Raw genomic sequence first — 19,172 nt, 5'->3', positions numbered from 1 at the left:
TTACGCGCTGGAGGCTGGTTTTTCCCAAATTACAAAAAATTGCCAAGTCTTTTGCCAAAATATTGAAGGGGTATTTTTAACATTTTTATCAAAAGTCAAAGATGGCAACTCGATTTGCCAAACTCTTGGACCTGCTCTTAGAAGATCCTACTCATCTTCCCTGCTCCGTACCTGCAATCCGGAGCTCCCCCATTAAGGGGCCGTTTAGTTCCATACACAAAAATTTTTGGATGTCACGTCGCTAGTTTGACCGGATGTCGGGAGGGTTTTTCGGACACTAATTAAAAACTAATTTCAGAACTCACTTGGAAACCACGAGACGAATCTTTTGAGGTCTTTGACCGCATCATTAGCACATGTGGGTTACTGTAGCACTTATGGCTAATCGCGCATTAATTAGATTTAAAAGATCCGTCTCGTCATGTACATCCAAACTTGTATAATTAGTTTTGTTATTTAATTACATTTAGCGCTTCTTACATATATTTAAAGGAGAGGTAAAAATTTTTGGGTGAAATTTTTTGGAACTAAACGGCCCCACAAGAAACAAAACAACCCGACAGTCCCGTCCCGTCCCGTCCATCATCATCAGCCGGCCAGCCAATCCGGCATCCAATCCACGTCGCGTCTGCAGCTGCCTGCGCTGCGCTGCTCTGACACCGCCGCCGCCGATCCCGGTGCGACCATGGGGGACTGCCTCCGCCGCCGCCTCTGCCTCGGCGGCACGCGTACGTCACTCCCCTCGCTCCCCTACCAGCCCCCTCAGCTGCTTCCAACTCGCAGCTCGGAAGCTTTTTCAGGCGACCTGCCGTTCGTGAGGAGGTTCACGCCGAGGGAGATCGAGGCGGCCACCAAGGGCTTCACCGCGGTGCTCGAGGCCGGAGGCGGGCCCCACGGCGGCGCGGCGTACCGGGCGCGCTTCGCCGGGGGCCTCGTCGCCACCGTCAGGCGCGCCGCCGGCTCCCGGGACGACCACCGGCAGCAGGGGGGCGCCGGGAACGGGAAGGCCGCCTTCTACCTCGAGCTGCAGCTGCTGGCGCGCCTCAACCACCGCCACGTCGTCCGCCTCCGCGGCTTCGCCGAGGGCCACCGCGCCAGGTTCCGCTCCTGCCTCGCCTCCTCTTCCTCTTCCTCCGCGCGCTCGTCGACCACCGCGCCAGCAGGCTCTGATGCTCCTGGATGCCTCCTCCAGGTTCCTGGTCTTCGATCACATGGAGAACAGGAGCCTCAAGGAGTGCCTTCATGGTGATGCGGCGGTCACATTTCAGGCAGATTATTCTTCCTCGGAGATTCGTCGTCTCAATCGCGAATTAACACTGATGTTTCTTGGCAGATCCTCTCAGGACGCCGCTGGACTGGCGGACCAGGCTGCAGGTCGCCATTGACATCGCAGCGGCACTGGTAAAGCACCATCAAATCACGCTTCAAATTCGGATTCAAGATGAGACGGCTTGAAAATTCAGATTAACCGCACCAAATCCTGCTGAACTGAAAGGTGACACTGACCGATTCAGTTTCTGAACACGGGATGGTTTCAGGAGTACCTCTACTACTTCTGCGACCCCCTGGTGTTCCATGTCTCCGTCGACTCCGGCAACGTGCTCATGGACGCCAACTTCGTCGCCAAGGTGAGAGTGGGACATGCTCATCTGCACAATGCCATTCTGACATCTCGGCCACGGTGCACACTGCACAGTCTGAATCCCTTCCATTCTCAGCTATCAAACGTCGGTGTGGTCAGCGACGACTTGAAGCGCGCGACAACCGAATCCTTCCAAGGTTTTCGCTTCGCAAACTTTCAAGCACAATCCACGGAAAACGCACTAGTCTCGATGATTTCTCCCCAAATTTGAAATTTGCATTGCTCTCACCTTCTTGAATTTTGGTGCTCAGACCAGGTTGAGCAGAGGCGCGCGGGGCTGGTGTTCCAGTACGGCGTGCTGGTGCTGGAGCTGGTGACGGGGCAGTCGCCCGGCGGCGACGGCGAGCTCGTGCGGTGGGTGCAGGAGCCCGGGTTCGCCGGCTCCATGCACAGGATGGTGGACGCCGACCTCGGCGGCGTCTACGACGCCAGGGAGCTCCGGGACCTCGTCAACGTCGCGAGGCTGTGCACCAGGCACGAGCCCGGCGGCGGCGGCGGCGGCGGCGATGGCGCCGCCGTCTCCATACCGCGGATCGTCCGGTACTTGCAGGGCAAGGTCGAGCGGCTTGGGGGCGAGGCAAGGTCAAGGTGTGGATGATTCGTCGTCCAGGGGGTTCATATCTGATTACTGCTACAGCTACACCCTCTCTGCGCATCCTCTTTTTTTCTTCTTCTTTCTTAGCGTTTCCTTGTAGAAAAGTGCGAGGTTTTTGTCCGATGGTATTCTGGAATTTGTTCGTGTCAATAGAAGCAACCAAGGTGACAGGTTTCGTGAATGTTGAAATGGACCCTCCTACACGTTCTCGTAAAAATCAAAGTTGAAATGGAACGAACAGGATTCGGGAGAACAAAAGCTCCAGTTTTTAGTAGCGAGCACTAATCAGAGTTTATTTGGCACACAATCTTTTAAGCAATTTTATTCTGCTCATTCATCATTCCCTGTCTGTTCAGAGTGAATTCCTCAGAGAACAAAAACCTCATATAACTGTCCTACACTTCTATGTAGTATGTGTACATTATTCTACTAAAGTTTACACCCTCAAAGCAAATAATTTTGTGCTACCTCCTAATTAGTAATTACACCGTGCTATGATGTATGTGTACGAATGAAATGGTTCGCTACCAAATAGGAAACGAAGCAGAGTGGTGGTAAAAGAAAGGCCCGAAGAACCCTCACGACGGCCTTGCGGACGCGAGCGGCGTGACCTCGGCGAGCGGCGTGGGCATGGGGCTCGGCAGCGGCGAGGTCCGGCAGACGGGGCACGTGGGGCGCTGCCGGAGCCAGGGGTCGACGCACGCGCGGTGGAACAGGTGGCCGCAGTCGGGGAGCACCCGGACCACGTCGCCGTCGCCGTAGTTGTCGAGGCAGACGGGGCAGCACGCCTGCTGCTGCTGCCGCCGCCGCGCCGCCGGCGCCGGCGCCTTCCTCGCCTCCGCGTACGCCACCGCCGGGAACGCCGCGAGCGTGGCCTCGTCGATGCCCCGCTCGACGTCGGGGAGCGGCGGGGCGCCTACGCCGGCCGCGGCGGCCACGGGCATGGACGTGCGCGTGCAGAAGTAGACGGCGAGCGCGATGGTGGAGACGACGAGGAGGATGCCCACGGAGACGCCCACGCCGTGGCCGAACCCGCTGATGCCGCTCGACCCGAAGATGCCCTGCGCGGCGCCGCCGCCGTCGTCGCCCGGCGGCGCGTTCATCGCCGCTGCTATTTGCTCGCTTGATCGAGCTCGCTGCTTCTGCGTTCCGCCACTACTGCCGATCAATGCCGTCAACGCGAGCGAGTTCTACTTGCGCCCGGCCGCAGCTCGGCGGGGAAGAACGGGATTACATGGCGTGTTTAGGGTGAGGGCCTAGAAGAAGATAAATCATGGGCCGTGTTCGGCTGGCTGTTGCTGATTTTTTGTGAGAGAAAAATACTGCTGACTGGCTGGCATAGTGGTGCTCAGTTCGATCAGTTGGACGTCAGATGGTGTAGCAAAATAGAAGTGTCTTCAATAATCATCGTAGGGACTTGACAGGCGCAGATCCGGTCGGAACGCAACCCACGACACAGCAGTGGCGAACCTAGGATTTTTTAGAAGGTATGCCACGGTATTTTTTCCACTTGCTATACGGTATAATACCCTTTCAACACTTGTCATTGCAATTGGTAAAAGCATGCCAATTTGAAAAGCGTGTAAACCATATTATATAACGTGTGTCTATTTGTTTGTGCACAAGCTTTAGTGAGAAATAAGCAAAATTCACCATGCCTTTGAAGCTATCATTTTGTCTCACATCATCAATATAATTGTCAAGTTGCAAATCAAGTTTCACCAAATCATGTTGTTAGGGTAGAACTCAGTGTAACGAACATGGCACTATTTATGCCATTTTTGAGTGATTTTGGTGATCGTATGACAACGCAATCAATAGGACTAATGGTTTTGTTGAGTGAACATTTCTAGATCCCAGAGATGAAGTAAAAAGGCCATACAAAGCAAAAACATGAAGAAAGAACTCAAAAAACACTAAATTTGACGAGTTCTGCAGAAACCAATAGCACCGGAAGAACCGATGCCTAAGCACCGGTGCATCAGATGGTTGTCGGAAGAACCGACGCACTGGACTGAGCGTCTCTAGAGATCAAGTGAAGAAAGAGTGTAGCACCGGTTGAACCGACGCTATCAAATCAAGCATCGGTGCAATCAATGTACTATGTTCCAGAGACGATGTCAAGCGTGAAGCAGCCAGCCCTTCAGCATCGGAAGAACCGACGCCCACCGGAGTATAGCGTCGGAGCAATGACGTCAGCAGAAGTGGGAGGTCCAACGGCTAGTCCTGGCGCTGTGTGTGGCCGGTTTAACCGACGCCCTATGCATCAGTTTAACCGATGGTCCCTGGAGTCGCTGCAGCTGTGTCAGGAAACCAACGGCTACTTCAGTTGCTGTGAGTGACCGGAAGAACCGATGCCCCTGCACCGGAAGTTCCGATGCCTACGCAGAAAAGCTACTAACGGCTACAAACGGCTAGTTCGACTTGGAGGCATATATATATGTGCTCCCCCGGCCATTTGAAGATTGCTGGAGTCCCAAGACATCACACACACATCTAAGAACACCTCCAAACCATCCAAGAGCATAGAGATCAAATCCTTAGTCCTTAGCACAAGCTTTGTGAGTGTTAGTGTTAAATTAGCTCTTGAGTGAGTGATCAAGAAAGGTTTAGATCCTTGTGCTGTGGTTCTAGAGTGAACCAAAATTGTATCTTGGCGCGCCGGCCATCCTTGAAGCTTTGGTGGCTCGCCGGCAAGTCTACGACCCTCCGGCTTGGTGCGGAGCGGCGTCGACAACTTTGTGCGGGAACAGAGACCCCTCCTTCGTGGGCAGTCTCTCTTAGTGAAGATCGGGATCAAGGTGACCGTGATTGTGTTTACGGAAGAGACTTAATTGCTGGAAAGCGATACTCTTCGTGAGTGCTTCAACAACATGGACACAGATATACAAGAAAGCAACTCCATGTCTATAACAACAAATTGATAATCAAGCTCTTAACTAATTTGATCAATGACACTATTATTTACTAGGTGGATCAAAATATTTAAGTATGCCATGGCATACATGGCCCACCCATTGGGCACGCCATTGCGACACAGAGACGGGGTCTAGGCGATTGCAGCCCGGTCGAAGACAGAACACATCGGCATCACTCCTCTCTCCGTGAACGTCGAGGATGAGGAGGCAACACATGTACACGTTGATCCAATCTGGTGGCTTCTAAACTTGTACAGGAACAACTCTTGACTTGATGCATGCAGGGCATCGTGGCCTTTCCTGGACAGATGCATCTTGGTGACATAGGCTGTTCAGAGACGACGAGCTCCAATGACCGGCTGCATGGCGGCGAGTTGGACAGCAGCGATCCGTGGCGGCGAGACGGTGATGATCTCGGCGGCTGGCGACGAGGCGGGCTGTTCATGGACGAGCTCCGGTGGCGAACTGCACAACGGCGAGCCGGATGGCATCGAGCCGCGGCGGCGATACGGCGACGGCGATCTCGGCGGCGGTCGGCGACATGGCAGGCTACTCACCGCGAGGAGCGACAATCTCCTTCATGGAGACCATGAGATGCCCACGATGATGTGCAGAACTCCTTCATGCATGCGTGCTGAAAGGAAACATGCAAGAACAAGAATAAAACAAATAAGATAGATCGATCTCAACCAGAGTTACCGGCAAGAAGGATGGGAGCCATGGAGTCAACGTCAAAGTGTTCGACGGCGACGACGTCAGTTGCGTGGCGTCGTGAAGCCGAGGCCAGAACTCCGCCGCAGGCCGCGGACTCACTCGCCGGCGTCGTGTGCGTGATGGAGATGGAGATGGCCGCACGGCAGTCGTCGTCGTTGATCACGAACTCCGGCCGGCGGACTGGCGCAGTGCAGAACGTGGTGATGATGGTGGCCGTGCGCAGTCGGGCGGCGTGGTGTAGGTGGATGTGGGTCCTCCTTCTCGTGAGAGACTGAGGGGTCTCTTTTATAGGCTGGAGGCAGGGGGCCAGGAGAGGAGCGTCGAGCCGTGCGCCGCCTCTAATCCGTTGCCGAGCAAGCCGGCGCCCGAGCGAAGCGCTCGGCTCAGTTCCACGCCGCGCGGCTGCTAATTCAAAATTTGAAAGCTCGATCTCATCCACAGGCGGCTGGCGCACGTGGTTGTGCATGCCGAAAGCTTCCAGAAGATAATTCGTGGAGACGATCCACTCGTATGCACCGCACGAGGCTCGCATGGGCTGATGCATGGGCCATGCATGGGTCACGTAAGAGCCCACATGCATCAGATTAATTAGTGCTAATTCTTTACTGATCAGCCCAATAATGCTTAAAGCTTAGCAACTCCAGCCCATTAACCACGGCCACGCTGATCACAAGTTGCGTACATGCATTAGCCCAATCTGTTTGTGCAACTTCTGAAAAGAACAAGGCAGATGACACGTACGTGCAGCTAGCATGTGTGGACTTCCTTGCATGTTAGCTTGCTTCTCTTATATCATACGTTTGCATATCTTAGCTTGTTTACTTTGAGAAACATGTTCAAAATACCGTCGAACAAATGCCCCCCACCAAGTAGAGTTTGAGGGCGCAGCCAACTCAAACTCAACTTGGTGGAATATTTCAGTGATATTGTACGTCACTTAAGCCTTGTAATCTTGGCAAATAAACGGATGAAATCTATACTGTTTGCTCTTTTAGCTTCCGTGAACATTTTGTATTGTCACGTGGAGACTTTAGTTTGAAGCTTATCCAATTGGCGTGGGTTCTCAGCCGTAACAGTGAACAGGAGCAAAAACACATCCCAACAACCGGCCCGCATATCTTGCTTATGGGGAAAACGTTGGTCATTATCCTCACCCAAGCGCTACAACAACCGAGCGCCGGAGCTTGCCGTGAAATCAGCATGTGCTTCTCTCTCTTGGTTGTTGACTAACAGAAAACATTGGTTACGATCTCGTCCGCCTCTAGCTCTATAAATAGCTGCCATGCGGCAGATGGCTTCTCCATCCAACGCCAACTTGCTTGCGTTCCGTTCCTGCTTGCGGCCGCCTAAAAGTCCCACGTCGAGATCTTTCGCTCCTTGATAACAGGTAACAAGCTTGCAACTTTCGTACGTAATGCAATCTGTACCTTTATCTCTTGTACGTGATGCAGTCTGTATCTATCTTGTTGTAGTTTATTTCCATGGCACCCGGGAAGTCAGGATCATCTCGCCGTGATGGCAAGGACGCTCAGGCGGAGTACCGCGACACCAGGGACGCCTCCGAGCGCAGTGAGAAGAAGCGCAACGCCCCGGCGGAGTACCGCGACACAAGGGACGCCCCAGCCCTGAATGCTGAGAAGAAGCGCCACGCCCGTCAAGATGACGACCGCGAGGACATCCGAAGCCGCGAGACTGGCCGCTCAGATTGGGGCTCCAGGTCTCGCAGGAGTGTGGCCGGGCAGTCGGCTCTTGTTGCTCGTGATGTGCGCCAAACTAAGCGCGCCAAACACTACGAAGGTATGTCGAAAGGAGAGAAGCAAGGCGGTTCATCTAATGGCGTTTCGCGTCCTTCTCGTGATTCCCTGCCTAGTGCTTTGCGGGCGCCTGGCCAACCTCCGCGTCCTTGCCGCGATTTGGGACATGGGGTAACCTTCACATTGTCGCCAAGCCCTCCGAGAATCACGGGCAATGCTCGTCATGCTCCGTCAACTGCGGCGGCGCCTGAAGCACCACGTGACACGCTGCCAACTGCATCGGCAGAACGTTTGGACTTGGATCTTGATGAGCTGAGTACTGACACGGACGACGACGTGAGTATCGCCAAACTGAATTTTTTTTACATACGTTTCCTTTTTTTGTCTTGTTAACTAACATCTTGGTCTCTTTATGCAGTTCTCCATTGGGATAAATCCACGTAACCCCATGGCAATTTCGGTCGACGTGGATTCTTTGGGTGGACTAGATGCACTTACCCCTACCGATCCTGCCGCTACAACCCAGGAACAAGTGCAGTCGCAAGGTACTTGAACTTTTTTCTTTTATTTTTTTTATTTCTTTCATAAGATCATGTTGCCGTATCAGTCTAAACTCTGGCGACAACATTGCAGCTGATGATGATGACCGGCTACCCCTTTCCGAGAGAGCCAAGAAATTAAAGGGGAAGGGTGAGGATCACGCTGAGGCCACAAAAGATCCAATCTCACTTCCAGAGAAGGAGAAGCACGTTGGAGCTAGAGCGAAGGCAGGAAAGTTCGCCCTTCTGGAGAGGGCGCTCAAGCTAAAGAAGAAGACGGAGGCGTACGTCTCCGAGCTGGTCTCTTGCAGGCCTCGCTTCGCCGTCGACTCGGTCCGTTCCGTGGATAGCGAGCCTATAGATCCTCCAAGCCTTGTTCTTCCGAAGGGAACCCTGGAGGAGGAGCGGTCGGCGTACATAATCCGTACAGATCTCGCTCGCCTCTTCCGTCTATTGAAGAAGGAACCGTTTGATGGCGCCAAGGTAGTGCGGATGCTAAAGCTTCTCATGGGCCAATGGGCCAGCATGTATGAGTCGCCGCTTCCTGCTGATCTGGAGTTGCTTACTACGCGCTTGGGGGCGCTAGCGCAGTGCATAGAGAATGGGGCCACCTTCGAGGAGGCGACCCTTGACAAGGACGAACAGGCTATGCACTCCCATTTGCAGCGTATTGAGGCTGCAAATGTTATTCGAGAAGTCAAATATCCAACATGGCTGGCAAACACAGTGCCGGTCAAAAAGAAGAATTGCAAGTGGCGCATGTACATCGATTTCACTGACCTCAATAAAGACTGCCCGAAGGATGACTTCCCACTGCCAAGAATCGACAGAGTCGTCGATGATGCGGCAAACAGTCAACTGATGTCTCTGCTGGACTGTTTCTCCGGATACCATCAGATTTGGATGAGGAAAGAAGAAGAAGAAAAAACAAGTTTCATAACCCCCTTCGGCATCTACTGCTTCGTGAGGGTGCCCGAAGGATTGAAAAATGCAGGACAGTCTTTTTCAAGAATGTCTTTGGTGGTCCTAGAGCACCAACTCAGAAGAAATGTCCTGTCTTACGTTGATGATATTGTACTAACTAGTTCAATAAGAGGCAACCATGTGGCAGACCTGACTGAAACCTTCGCAAGCCTAAGAAAAGCAGGGCTGTCCTTGAACCCCAACAAATGCATCTTTGGAGTTCACAAAGGAAATGTGCTAGGATGCCTCGTGTCCACCAAAGGCATCGAAGCAAATCCTGACAAAGTAAAAGCGCTCTGGAACATAGAGGAGCCCAAGTCCATCAGGGATAACAGCCCTAAACAGATTTATCCCTCGCTCTACTGACCGAAGCCTACCATTCTTCAAGGTCCTTCGCAATGCAAACAAATTCGAGTGGGGCCTCGAGCAAAGCCAAGCCCTCCAAGCACTCAAAAACCATCTCCAGAACATGGTCAAAATGAACTCACCTGACCCGAAAGATGTGTTGCTCCTGTACATCGCGGCATCGAGGGAAAGAAGAAGCAGCTACCTGTTTACTTCGTATCCGAAGCTCTTTCAGGCTCGAAGCTCCTATACTCAGAGTTAGAGAAAATTGCATATGCAGTAGTCATGTCTGCTTGGAAGCTTCGACACTATTTCGACGCTCACAAGATAATCGTAGTCACATATCAACCTCTGCATGACTTGTTCAACAACAGAGAGGCCTCAGTCAGGATTGCTAAATGGGCTTCGGAACTCTCTGAGTTCTACATAGACTTCGAGAGAATAATAGCCATCAAGTCACAAGTATTGGCAGACTTCATTGCCGAATGGACATCCCCAATCTTCAAAGAGGAACCTTCGGCTGAAACCTGGATCGTGCACTGCGACGGGGCCTGGTGCAACGACGGAGCGGGTATCGCTGCAATCATAGAATCTCCTTCGGGAGCAAAAACAAGATACGCAGCACGTCTAAGCCTCGGCAACCTCGAATCATCAACCAACAACACCACCGAGTATGAAGCCTTGCTCCTGGGCCTTCGCAAAATGAAAGCCCTGGGCCATCAAAACTTCATAGTCAGAACAGATTCGAAGGTTGTTAGAGACCACATTGAACAAGATTCGGAGGCAAGAAAACCAGAACTCATCGAGTACCTCGATGCCGTCAGAGCCATGGAGAAGCATTTCAAGGGCTTCGACATCGTCCATATCCCGAGGCATATGAACGGCGACGCTGACAAGCTAGCAAAAGCAGCATCCAAAAGGGAACAATTACCCTCGGATGTATTTTTCGAAGAAATCACAGAACCTCCGGTCAAGCCGAAAAAAGAAAAACAGGTTTCAGTAATCTCAGCCGAAGATTGGAGAACACCTATAATGGAGTACCTTCGGGGAAACATCGAGCTGCCAAATGAAAAAGAGGAGAAAAAAATGTTCTAGAGAGCGAGGAGCTATGTTATCTCCGAGGGAGAGTTGTTCAAGTCAGGTGTAACCAACCCATGGTTAAAGTGCATCTCGACAACCGAAGGAATTGAGCTCCTCAAGGAAATTCACTCCGGATTTTGTGGATCCCACATTGGCTTCAGACAACTTGTCTCCAAAGCCTTCAGGCAAGGATTCTTCTGGCCAACGGCGCTGAAGGACGCTCAGCACATAGTGAAAACATGCCAATCATGTCAAATGATGGGCCCGAAGTCCTCCAAACCTTCGGAGTCAACTCAGCTGATACCTCCGACCTGGCCCCTTCAAATATGGGGAATAGACCTAGTGGGACCTCTACCCACAGCTCAGGGCAATTACAAGTACGCAGCAGTTGCTCTTGAGTACTTCACAAAGTGGATCGAAGCTAAGCCACTCATCAACATCACATCAGAAACAATCAGAAAATTCTTCTGGCAGAACATCATCTACAGGTTCGGGGTCCCAAGGGAGATCACTGTCAATAACGGCAAACAGTTTGATTCACAGCTATTCAGAGAATTCTGTTACAGTGTGGGCACGAAGATAATCTTTGCCTCAGTGTACCACCCGCAATCCAACGGGGCCGTCGAAAGAGCCAATGGTATCATCTTCGGAAGCATCAAAAAGTGCATGTTTGATCAGAAAAAGGGCAAATGGGACGATGAACTCCCGAAGGTCATCTGGTCCCACAACACATCAGAATCAAGAACCACCAAGTTCACCCCATTCAGGCTACTCTACGGTGCCGAAGCAATGACACCAGATGAGCATAAAAACCGAAGCCTAAGGGTGACCCACCAAGTGGAGGCCATCCCCTCGAATGACAAAGACCTCATGGAACTAGACATCCTACAAGCTTCGGAAAATCTAGAGAAGTATCAACAAGAAACCACGAAGTGGAGAGACAAGAAGATCGTCAAAAAGAGCATCGAAGTCGGAGACTGGGTCCTAAAAAAGGAGCCAAATGCCGAAACCTCCGGCAAACTTCAACCCAAGTGGGAAGGGACATTCCTAGCAATCAAGAGCAATAGGCCAAGGTCATATCACCTATCCGACGCCGAAGGCAATGAGCTGCTGCATCCTTGGAATGCGGACAGCCTTAAAAAATACTACATATAAGCTTGTAAAAAGGCCGCATCGCGAAACTATAAGCGATCGCGAACCTTCGCAGTTATTTTCAGTCCCTTTTACATTGCAAAAGGGCCGTACTCTTTTCCTCACAAGGGGAAACTCCACACCGGAGGTGAGATTTTTGACAAGGCGGACCCATTGTAAACTATTTCAATGCAATGAGCTTCTCATAAACAAAGTGTCACCTTCGCCTAAGTAGCCCAAATGGCAAGCTTCGGCAAGCATCTACATGCTGCACAAAACAGTAAGTTAGCAAAGTGTATAGAATCCGTAAACTTTGCATACTTATCCAAACGAACGCCAAGGGGCTTCGACCTTCTAAAAGGTCCGAACCAAAATACCTTCGGCAGTAAGGCACAATAAGTGCAAAACGAACGCCAAGGGGCTTCGACCTTCTAAAAAGTCTGAACCAAAAAACCTTCGGCACAAAAGGCACAACAAGTGCAAAACGAACGCCAAGGGGCTTCGACCTTCTAAAAAGGCCCGAACCAGAAAACCTTTAGCACTAAAGGCACAATAAGTGCAAAATGAATGCCAAGGAGCTTCGACCTTCTAAAAGGTCCAAACCAAAAAACCTTCGGCACAAAAGGCACAACAAGTGCAAAACGAACGCCAAGGGGCTTCGACCTACTAAAAGGTCCGAACCAAAAAACCTTCGGCACAAAAGGCACAAAAAGTGCAAAACGAACGCCAAGGGGCTTCGACATTTCAAAAGGTCCGAAACAAACAACTTTCGGCAAAAAAAGGGGCTTTGACCTTTAAAACGAACCGAACCAAATGACCTTCGGCACAAAACAAAAAGAAAAATACCCTCGGAATGATTGAAACATGGATGCCAGAAAGGGGGGAGACGTTTTTGCTTCCGACCCCTCGGCATCAATCACTCGATCCACACGAAACAAAAAGAACTAAACCCTCCGAAGACAATAGCGCACAAGAAAGGGGGGAGACATTTTTCCAAAAATACAAAATTTCCGCGCGTTGCCTCAGTGGTAAGCAAATAATATATCAAGGTTCCACAAAAGAGAACTCCCTCTTCTATATAAACTGCCTCCGGGCAACGACTTGTTAGGAAGGGGGGGAGACGTTTTTTCAAAAAACAAAACCCTAACGAGCGTCGCCTCGAAGGATGCACATAACAAGGCATCTCGAATGATGCACAAAACACAGAACCTCGAAGGATGCACATAACAAGGCACCTCGAAGGATGCACAAAACACAGCACCTCGAAGGATGCACATAACAAGGCATCTCGAAGGATGCACAAAACACAGCACCTCGAAGGATGCACATAACAAGGCATCTCGAAGGATGCACAAAACACAGCACCTCGAAGGATGCACATAAGAAGGCACCTTGAAGGATACATAAAACACAACACCTCGAAGGATGCACATAACAAGGCACCTCGGATGCACAAATCAAAACACCCGAAGGACATCTCAGGCATCTCGAAGGATGCACACAGAAAGGAAACCCGAAGAATACGCAATAAGAAGCCACGTTAAAGGCAGTTGCGAGAATAACATACGCTCTGAAAAGTGTCGCGAAGGACACATTCAGACGAAAGAGCAAAACAGATTACAATGAATTTTGATCGGACCAGCATAAATATTCTGTCACACTGCATCCGGGACGAGCAAGGCTGAAAGCCTCCCAGCTCATCAATACCATAGCGTTGTTCATATCCTGCACCATGGGAATATTTACAGACCAAGTGCCAGAAACTACCAAAGTAAACTACAAACTAATCTCTAGACCTGAGCCCCGACGAACCACCGGCGTCATTCCCCGAAGGAGACCTGCGAGCCTCGGACATTCGATTGTCCTCCGAAGGCTGATCAGGAGTCAACCCCTGCACAAAATAGACGAACCCAATCAAAAACAAGCAGAAGAAAAACGAACGGTTGTTGGAACCAACCCTACCTCCGTAGCAGTGGCTGCCAGAGTCCGAATGGCGACCTTGCCCGAAGGTTCCCAGAACTGTTCAAAAAACGTAACCTTCACCTCCTGAATCATTGCGACCTCCTCAGCCAAACCTTCGTAGGGACATACTGAAAACCCTCCAGTCGGGCAAGATCAACTGCGCCAGTGCGAAGAAGGTTTCCAACGAGCCCCTCGATGGAAACAGAGGCCGCGTTGTCATTTGCAACGCTCATCACCTCACCGAGGCCCTCAAACTCAGACATCATCCAATCCAAGAGCTGAAAGATGACCTGAGAACCTTCGGCCGGCTCAGGCAAGGGTAAAGGCTCCGCGCCAAGAGCGCAAGTGCCTTCTTGTACTCTTGGTAAACTACATCGGCTCGTGAGGCGACCTCGGTGAAGACCTGCTCGAGTTCACCCATTTTAGCGTGAACCCTCTCAAGCTCGGTGATCCTCCCCTTGAGGGCAGCCTTTTCATTTGCGTCCCCCTCAACAGTCCTCCGAAGGCTCTCTAGAACCTTCTCATTATCCGAAGCAGTTGACTCCAACTTCGAACACTTGACCTTCAGTTGCTGGTTCTCGTCCTTCAGGGCGAGAACCTCCGCTCAGCCCGCCGTAGTTTGTCAGCTAGACCCAATCTCTCGGTGGTGCTCATCACCCGAAGGTCCGCATCCGCCTTGGCCTTCTGCATCAAAATACGGCTAGCGTGGGCAAGCTTCTTGCTCAACTCAGCAACGATGAAGGCAGCGTCGGAGGTAGACGTCTCTGCCACGGCTGCATTAAACTTTGAATCAAACACAAAATCACCTTCGGGGACACCAAAAAGTGAAGAAAGGCTAAACGCAAACAGGCTCCGCCCTACCCCTTTCAGGAGGAAGAATCCCAGTCGTTCCAGGCCCATGCATCAGAGCCAAAAGTTGCTACATCGACGCAGAGATAGCTGCGAAGGAAATAAAAAGAGGGATACTATAAGGTCACAAACAAAGGGTTCACAAAAACAGGGAAGCGAAGCTTACCGGCTTCGTCGAGATTCAATCCCTCCAACATCTCCACCTCCTTATCCGAAGGTAAAGCCGACGACCCACCGGGGAAATCCCCACCCCTGAGAGAGAGTAGCGTCTCACCAACCACAATCTCCCCCTCCTCGACACCCGCCGCAAGGGTAGGCGTGGCGACCGCCGTCATCGGGGCCGGATCCTTCGGGGCACCGGCCGCAGCCCTGGTGGGCTTAGCACCTGGCGGCTTCGGAATGTCCGAAGGCTTGGAGCCAGTCTTAACGAGACTCTGAATCCTCCTGCGTTTTGTTATACCTTCGGGGGAACAATAAAGATTAATCAGCGCTCTCGCCACCTCAACCCGATGGCCGGAACCAAAAAGCATGGTCCCGTACTCATCGCTAAGATCATAATGGGATCTAAAAAGCCTCCCATCGGGAACTACAATCTCCCCGCCCACCGTCCCCATGAGCTCTTCCATAAATGAGGGTGTACCTCTATCGCCTGAAGAAACCTCCTCATCTTGTGCCTTCCTCTTGGTGCTCTCAGCCCTCGCAACAGAAACCTTCGTGCTCGAAGGTTTCCGGCCACGCCCATGGCCCCGCGTGCCAACAGCCCCGGAACTCCCCACCTCCTCCACCTTAGCCTTACCTTTAGACTTCGACCCGGGAACCTCTGAACCAACATTCCCGGGTGGCATCATTCTCGGAATGGCATTCGCCGGCACCGGCCGAGGCTCATAAGCCACGCCCATCTCAGCCAAACACCGGTTCAACCGAAGGTTCTCCCCACACACCTCCACCAAAGAACTATACTCCTTCCTGTTCCAGGGACCCAATATCTTCGCAGCCTACGGCTCCAGCTCAGCCACTATAACTTCGTCGCTGCAACCTTCGGGTCTCCGAAGCCCAAAAACCGGAGACGTCACGTCATACTTCAAGCCAGCAAAACGCTCACGCTCGAACCTCAATGGAGACCAGCCAACAGACAAAGGCCAAACCTTCGCAGCCAAAAACTCCTCCACCACATCCCTACCGCCACAAATTTGGCAAGCCGTCATGAAGGCCTCCAAGCATGATTTGAAACCCGGCCCACGCTTGCCGAAGGTAGGCTAATAGACGTGTTCGAACATCTCGATGTCCGAAGCTAGCAGATACTTCTCCTCTTCAGAACCTTCGGGATCAGGAAAGCCGATCTTGGCGTAAAACCAGTATCCCAACTAGTTCCCCTCCCACTTGTTCTTATAAGCCGTCGAAAGCATAACCTTCTCTAGGCCAATCCTCTTATTCGGCTTGCGAGGAATGAAGGTGCAACAGCCATTCTGAACCTCGCTAAGCTCAGCGTCCTCATCCACATACACCTTACGAGGCTGGCAGTGCAGCTGAAAAAGCCTACAAAAGGCATCCACGGACACTTCTCCTCCGAAGGTCCGCACCACCCACAAAAACTTGGCCAAAGCAACAATCCCGTTCGGGGTGAAGTGGTGCAGCTTCATGTTGAATGGCTCCAAAAGCTTCGGCACAAGTGGATCCATCGGAAGTCTAAGCCCCGCAGTAAAAAAATCCTTAAAAACCACAACCTCGCCGGTCTCTAGTACAGGAATCACTTCCGCCCCTGGAGGACGACAAACACCTTCGGCGAAATAGCCTTTCGAAACGGAGAAGTCTATCGTGCTCTGAGAAACGACAGATGGCTCGAAAAGCAGAGTCTTACGTTTCTCCGGAGCCATTAGTTTCGAAACGTCCGCGGACACCGCCGAAAGGCTCTCGCTGGACTGCTGCTGCTGAGGCGGCTGTGAAGCACCCGTCTCCCCTTCGGGAGCTAGACCAGAGTCTGCACGAAGAACTGCCCTCTTAATGAATGCCTTATCTACACAAAAATGAAGAAAGACAAATTAGGAAAAAGGGTTCAAACGAACCTTCAGTCAACCTCGTTGTTTGCTTAGTGCGAGCCATGAACCACTAATCCACTTACACCGAGAAAAATGAGCAGCTTGATCACGCACGAAAGCGGAACCTTCGGAAGAAGCGCTTTATAGTGGAGAGCGTCGAAGGTAAGCAAAGCTCGAGAGGGCACAGGATTTACCCCCCCTCTGCTTATATAGGCGAGGGAAAGAAACAGTACCAACAGTAAAATCGAGGAGTCGGCCGCCCAAGCAGCGCAATCGGAGCCTTACACGTACACCACCAAAACCGACCGTTGCAGCCGACGGTACGGGAGACGTTTTTCATCGGGAGCTTCCCGAAGGTTACACGCAATCTTCTTCATTAACGCGGGTTCGGATCGTCGGCTTCGGACCTCGCCCTCGAGGGGCTACAATTGGGGATTGGACCATCGGGAATGCGCCCGGAGGTTAATCCCAGCCTCAAAAACATCTCCTAACCTGTCTGCAGGGCTCCGGTGTTGGGTAACAAGCGCGCACGAAGGGTGCTCGGTGCCAACAAAGACATCGGGGACCGAGAAGCTCACCTTCGGGACTGAAGGTGAGGGCCGAACACTCAAGAGCACAAGCCTGAGGTCCGCAACCTGTGAAGCTTCGAAGGAGTCACCTTCGGTAGACCGAAGGAGACAGTCGATCGCACCGTCGGCAGGCCGAAGGTGACAAGTGGCTACTCAGAAGCACAAGCTTAATGATCAAGACCTTCGCCGTCGACAAACGAAGGATCCCATCTTCGGGCAGCCGAAGGTGATGGCTGATCGCTTGAAGACGGAGCATTCAGGGGTGCGACCTCCGAAGTACCACGAAGGACTCGAAGCCCTTCGGTGGGTGTAGGCGTGCGTGTAAAACATGAATACGTGAGAAGGTCGGATTTGTACACCTTTCATCTTGTAATTTTACCTTGGAACCGGCTGTAAGTGGGCTGTAAATGAGTTGGAAGAGGGCAATTTGGGGAAACCTGGCCGAGGGCTAGGGGTATAAATAGCCCTCTCGCTTCACAGTGTAAAGGGTTGAATTTTCTAGTTATTACTGGAGAATTTCCTACCTTCATTGACATTTTCGTACTGTTCGTGCTCCCTATTTGGGCATCTAAAAAGCTAAGATCTCAACACCACACCCGGGTATTTTTTCCCTTCTCCACACCTGAATTTTTTTACCATCGGATGAAGATCTGACGGTGGTGGATCTTCCTTGCACTGTTCATCTTCAACCTCCGACCTCCTCCTTCCTCAGCACCGACGCCCCCGCCACCACCCTGCTTCCCCAGCCGTGGGGCTCCGGCGAGACCCTCTCGCGCCCGCGGCTCCTCCGCCTGCCCCTCCCGCCATCGCCGCCACCGCCGCCGCCACATGGCCGTCGTCGCCCCCGCCCCGGCCTGGCCCAACCGGCCTCCTCCACCGCCCGGCCGGCGGCGCCGCCGCCGCCGGTCTCACCGTCCCGCGCCCGCCACCACCGCCGGGCCGGCCTGCCACCCCCGGCCTTCCTTCTAAGTCCGGCCATGGAGATCGCCGGAGCCCAAACCCAAACCCGGAACCCCAACCCGAACCCCGAACCCTAACCTCACCGAAGATCTTGCCGGAGATGGAGAAGAAGAAGCTCGCCGGAGATCGGGATTTCCCCTTCCAAAAATCAGGACTCACGGAATTCGAGTGCAGAGGATGGGAGAAATGCTCGTGTGCCATTTAGCTTTCCCGATTGTATAACACCTTCTAGTATCAGAGTCGGGCGAGAGGGTGAACAGAGCAGACGAACGGTGAGTGGCAATGACTAGCCATAGCCAGCAGCCGTGTCCGAATGCGATGCGACAAATGGTGAGTTTCCTCGACGGTTGGGGCAAGGTGAGCTGGCTGGCAAGGTAGGCGTCATAATTTACAGTTCTATACCCCTGCCGCCTGGCAGGGGCGCAGCAGGGGGCCTACCGCCCGGCAGGGGGGCGGTAGGGACCTATATGTAAATAAAAATAAATTTTTTTGCGCAGAGGTCCTTGGCGGGAGCCTGCCGCCACCCTGCCGGGCGGCAGGCCCCCTGCCACCCCACCACTTGGCGGCAGGGGGCCTGCCGCCCGGCAAGGGGACGGCAGGCTCCCCCTCCCCGCAAAATTGCAGCAGTGGGCCATTAGATGTGGTTTTAGATATTTTGGATACAAATAAAAACCATTAGTAAAGTACATGAATATGAAAAGTATAAGTTAGCAATTCATACACATAAGCAAATGAGAACGAAATAGGTGATGCATGAGAACGAAATAAGTATAACATGACGACATGTCCATGACAAAAATACAGAAACAGCTAGAAGCACCTCCTAACCACCCCGGCCACCACGGCCATGTCGACCTGTATTGAGGCAAGTACCGCTGAACCCCAACTGTATTGAGGCATTTCCTCCACAGCTGCCTCTGCGATCTCCTGTGCGTAAGGCACAAGCACCATATCCACGTAGGCCCCCGTGTGAGTTGTTGAACATTATGTATCCAAACAACCACAATAGGTATGCCTCAAGGGATCGAGTGATGCTATCCTCATCAGCATCATGTGCCAAATTGTCGGGCTGCATAGAAAAGATGAACATTTATGAGTACGAGATCAATTATAAA

The 19,172-nt window shown here is 52.2% G+C and overlaps 2 protein-coding genes across 8 annotated transcripts; one reads left to right on the top strand and one right to left on the bottom strand.

Moving 5' to 3' along the window:
• Window positions 1-573: 573 nt before the first annotated feature.
• Window positions 574-2,511, top strand: LOC120662213 (probable receptor-like protein kinase At1g49730). 7 transcript variants are annotated; one of them, XM_039941402.1, is made up of 7 exons: window positions 574-728; window positions 801-1,098; window positions 1,193-1,245; window positions 1,334-1,401; window positions 1,539-1,628; window positions 1,719-1,779; window positions 1,894-2,511. In XM_039941402.1, exons 1-7 carry the CDS (start codon window positions 686-688, stop codon window positions 2,238-2,240), a joined length of 960 nt encoding a protein of 319 aa, XP_039797336.1. In that variant the 5' UTR covers window positions 574-685; the 3' UTR covers window positions 2,241-2,511. The 7 variants fall into 7 exon arrangements, with proteins under 7 accessions (XP_039797336.1, XP_039797322.1, XP_039797304.1 ...); XM_039941388.1 differs by having other exon boundaries at window positions 1,539-1,779; XM_039941370.1 differs by having other exon boundaries at window positions 1,515-1,779.
• Window positions 2,512-2,546: 35 nt separating this feature from the next.
• LOC120662246 (RING-H2 finger protein ATL70-like) lies at window positions 2,547-3,506 on the bottom strand. Its single transcript, XM_039941413.1, has one exon. The coding sequence runs from the start codon at window positions 3,338-3,340 to the stop codon at window positions 2,816-2,818; it is 525 nt and encodes a 174-aa protein (XP_039797347.1). The 5' UTR covers window positions 3,341-3,506; the 3' UTR covers window positions 2,547-2,815.
• Window positions 3,507-19,172: the final 15,666 nt, after the last annotated feature.

Source organism: Panicum virgatum, chromosome 2K (assembly GCF_016808335.1).
Source record: "Panicum virgatum strain AP13 chromosome 2K, P.virgatum_v5, whole genome shotgun sequence".
NCBI lineage: Eukaryota > Viridiplantae > Streptophyta > Magnoliopsida > Poales > Poaceae > Panicum > Panicum virgatum.
This window is presented reverse-complemented; position numbering and strand designations above follow the sequence as displayed.